Source organism: Opisthorchis viverrini, assembly GCF_000715545.1.
Source record: "Opisthorchis viverrini unplaced genomic scaffold opera_v5_50, whole genome shotgun sequence".
Lineage (NCBI taxonomy): Eukaryota > Metazoa > Platyhelminthes > Trematoda > Opisthorchiida > Opisthorchiidae > Opisthorchis > Opisthorchis viverrini.
In genome coordinates, this window is record NW_008751706.1 from 1,283,359 (window position 1) to 1,287,894 (window position 4,536).

Here is a 4,536-nt window from a genome sequence, read left to right on the forward strand (position 1 = left end):
CTGGCGAATGAGTTAATGACATTTGAAATAAACTAATTACACTATTTTCAACCTTTCTTACTTACCGGTGCAGGTGTGCCGCGGATCGCACTAACAAACCAGGTGACAATAGGAGAGATATCACTAGAGGCCACATTTCCCACGCTAGAAATCGTCGATGTTCAAGGATCTGGCAAACTCAGCACGTTCTCGACCTCAGAACTTTGGCACGATCTTGATATTGATGGGTAACTACTAAGTCTTTGTCCACTGATTTGTTGATAACATCTGTTCCCCGTAGGCTTGTTTACTAAACAAAGAGAATTTCGTAGAAGTTATGTACATCTATTGTTTCTATACAGTCGTCATACAGTGGAACACCTAGAGCAAGTAATAAGCAAGTTATGCCCTTCCGAAGGTAGCGTCCACAGCGTTTCGCCAACTAGTCCTTAGATTGCAAGTCCTGGACGGGGTCTATCCTCAGAGAGGCAAAATGTTTGCTCTTACTACGATGCATTCTGTTCCGACGACTACCGTATTTGGTACCTTCTCATTTTTATGTTCAGTTGTAGCACACTTCCCGTGACTAACTGCCACGTCACTTTTATATCTGCTGATTCGTCAATCTGTGGTATCTGCTGCTGGCCCGCTCTAGTGCCTAGTGCCGGAGAAAAAAAGACTCACAGAAGGGAACACAACCGCTACATTCCGAACAAGCGAGTGCGAGAGCGTGAGTGCGTGTGAGTGCAAGAGCAAAAGTTACAACGTCCCCACGCTATTTAAAGGGGACTTTCTGACATTCCCTTAATGCTATGTCACAAGAAGGTTGATTTCTTTCATGTGGCTAACTAAGAAAGCGTTCTGTGGTCGGTCACATGACCACTTACCGTTCAGGTGTAGCCCTCTTCCGGTGACTAACTGCCACGTCACTGTTATATCTGCTGATTCGTAAATATGTGGGATCTGCTGCTGACCCGCTCCAGTGCCTAGTTGCCGGAAAAAAGACTCACAGAAGGAAATACAACCGGTATATTCCGAACAAGCGAGTGCGAGAGCTTGAGTGCGTGCGAGTGGGAGAGCAAAAGTTACAACGGTCCCACGCTATTCAAAGGGGACTTTCTGACATTAATCCAAGCTGTCTGATAGGCGTTAGTGAACACCCATCAACATCGATCGTGCCTCTATGAAATGCCTGAACGCTGATCACATTTGGTCGTGTTTTTGTGGCGTACATGAACACTCATCAGCTTTTGCTGAATTGATTGAATGATTGACCGGCCTGGATGCTTGCCGGCTTTCCTTTTGCAGACTTTGGTGGAGCAGTAGGTTTCGGGCTCACTGAGGTTACATCCAGGAATCTGACCTTCCTGATAGTCACTCGAAAGAAGCAGGAAGCCTGGGATATCATCACAATGCCCAAGCCTAGTCACAGGAAGTCGAGGTTGGGTTCGAAACGCGGACCTTCTGGTCATTAAATTCGCACACTAACCAATGAACGATCTCCATATACGACCACTTAGTACAATAAAGCAGTTTTCGACCTTGAGAAACGCCAAACAGACTTTTACTCATTGCTACCATATGTGAAGACCAATGATACGTATTTTAAGAATTCAATGCTGGCAACTTGTGGTTACAAAGACACGCTTTATGATGGGCCATATTACATTCCACACTATTCGATCCGACGGATTGTTTAGGCCACTGACTTCTGACGGCTTCACTTCGTGCAGTTGTACTACCGGTGCCAGCTTTTTGTTTACCTGTTCGAATGAATATTATTCTTTTCAACTGTACATAGCATTTGAGTTTTGCTGATTTGTATACAAACTCTGTCGGATTCATCCTTTTAATCGGATATTCTTTTCAACTGTACATAGCATTTGAGTTTTGCTGATTTGTATACAAACTCTGTCGGATTCATTCTTTTGATCGGACCGGATGAGTTTTACTTCAATATCAGACAGTGACATTTTCTCTCAGTAGTTTGAATAAAAGCATTTTGGCATTGCAAAATTTCAGCTCCATAACTTGATAAGGTTTTAAACTATTACAGTATAATGCAGTGTCTGACCCTCCGATGGGGAAAACTCCGTTGTGTGCGTTATCTCGGTCAACAGGTTCAGAGAAACTTATGACTGCAGTAAACACTCGAGCAAATTTGTAGGAGGGATGGATTTGAATTCTCTCAAACTTCTGCAATTCATCCTGACTTGTTTTTCGATATCCATTTCCATTGTTTGCTGTTGAAACTCATGCCTTTCAAAATAAGAGAACTCCAACAATCAGAAATTCAATCGAATATCCTAGAATCCAATCGGAAATCAACAAAACAAGGCATTTCATCAGCACTGGCGTAGTTTAGACTGTGTGCAAGGACACAGTATGTACTGCTAGTGTGTTAACTTCGCACATGGTCGATCTCAAATTTAGCTAAGCACGTGACCCTTATGACTGTCCTCCGGCCAGAGTCTTAATCGTTTAACCGACAACAAAAACGCCAATGAAATCGATTAGCAGACATATCTTGCGGCGTCTCCAATCAGGAGCGATGGGTATCCTGGAAGGCGAGTATTATCATCAGCAGCCAAATGTTTCGCAATTTCTTTCATGTTCCTCTACCAGCTCAATGGTTGGCAACCTCTCTTCTAAAGCTACTCTGAATCGGGCACAGAAAACAGCACTATCATCGGCAAACAATGGTTTGGCATACGCAACACATGTCCCAACCAACGCAGCTTCTGGTGCTGGATACATTCTTCAACGGAAGTACCCGTTGCACAACCGAAAACGTGCTTTCTAACTGCCTCGTTACTGATTCGCCGACACCAACCCACACGAGCTGTTTCTGAGACAACGGTTGTCGAATACCTGAAGACGTCTCAGTTCCGCTGTTCGAATAGGCCAAGTCTCACAGCCATACAACAAAACTGTCAGTACGGTAGCTTGATACACACGTCCCTTGAGATTCAATGCTATTTTCCTCGGAAAGTACGAAATGTAGAATGATGATCCTAATAGGTTATTTGAGATATAATCCAAGACTTAGACTCTTGATGTACAAATTTTTCGTTGTACTTAGTGGTAAACAGAAAGTGATTGGAAACGGGTTGCCTGCAACTAAGTGGATGGTGTGTTTGTCGGGCGAATGCTTTGCGAACACAAAGACTAACTTTTGAACTTTTATACTTCCGATATTATTCAACAAATGATTTTTTCGAAACGAAAACAAAAAATGCTGTGTATGTTACCCTACAAATACGTACCTCCTGTTCTCTCATACAGCCTGAATCACAGCCTTTCTGAGGACCCAACGGCACTGGAACTTGAAGATTCCGCTAAGACTCGCCCAATGTTTCGTGACGATCCAGCTGTGAATGTGGACAGAGGGCCTGTGTTTGATTGGTTTGTTGGTTCCTCAGTAGCCACCATGCAGGATGAAACTGTGCTAGATGAATCCACAGTGGCAACCGAATCACAACTTCATGTTCTGTTTGAAAACAAACGTCCAGTGGATGTTGAATGTCTGTTCCTGTTTCCAAGTGTCTATGTGGTCGATCCACCGTCTTGGGTCGATGATGGCACTTACACCGATGACGAATTACATCACGTGCGTGTCAGTAGCTCGACCTTTTTTGGTTATGTGATTACTTGTCACGGTTTCTTCTTTCAAGGAATGCGTGAGAAAAGTTCATCTCATCGGAATCAACTTTGTGACGAGAAAAAAGCACCAGCTTTCACTTTTACTTTACTACTTAATTGGTTTGTAAATAGCTATAATAGAATAATTTCTGAATCAATAGACCACATTGCATTCCTATGATAATCTGACGCGATGGAATGAAATAGTGATCGTTTGAAACAGATGGCAAGATCTTTAGTATGAAGCAATATTTCTTTCAGTTTCTACTTTCCGTGGAAGAACAAAGGAGAAAAGCGACCTTGTTTTTTATGTGATAAGAACTAAACTTTGACCGCATGGCTACGATCCCCTTCTGGCCCATGCCCTCTTCCCCATTCAGAATGGATTGGTTTTACTTATATACCGACATCTCAAACGAATGTTTCCAGATTTCCTTGCACTGTTCAGAGGGAGAATAATTCCAAGAGATAAGTGAACTTGTCTTCTGAGGCATCGCCACTCAATGAGCCGGTCATCAAGAGTGACCACATTTTGTGATTTCCATTACTGAAGGATATGTGACGCCACGTTCTCTCCAAGCGCGAGTTAACGACAGTCAGTAGTTCAAACAATTAAGCATTAATTGGACTCGAGTTTCGCTGTTATTAGAGCTCATCAGCAGTGCATTTCCAATGGCAAAACCACTAGCCGAGAGGTCACTTGAAGTTTGTAATATACACACTACTGATGATCCCAAGTAGAGATAAACCACCTGTGTTGTGATTAACCCTTGGTTGACTTCAATTACAGGACCAAATTCAGAATGAAAATATTACTTAATCTGTTCACATAGCCTAGAAACTAGCGATCAAATTTTCAGTGTGAATTGGATCTATATTCTCATTGTCGTAACATCTCTCCCTAGACCGTGAGTT

At 42.7% G+C, this 4,536-nt stretch overlaps 1 protein-coding gene across 1 annotated transcript in view; it reads left to right on the plus strand.

The window, feature by feature from the left end:
• The window catches only part of T265_03490 (hypothetical protein), a gene marked incomplete at both ends in the record, with an annotated part of 35,704 nt that overhangs the window by 7,121 nt on the left and 24,047 nt on the right, over positions 1–4,536 (plus strand). Inside the window, 2 exons of the mRNA XM_009167990.1 lie at positions 113–227; positions 3,265–3,589. Coding sequence (XP_009166254.1) covers positions 113–227; positions 3,265–3,589 — 440 coding nt within the window. The remainder of the gene's footprint in view (positions 1–112; positions 228–3,264; positions 3,590–4,536) is intronic.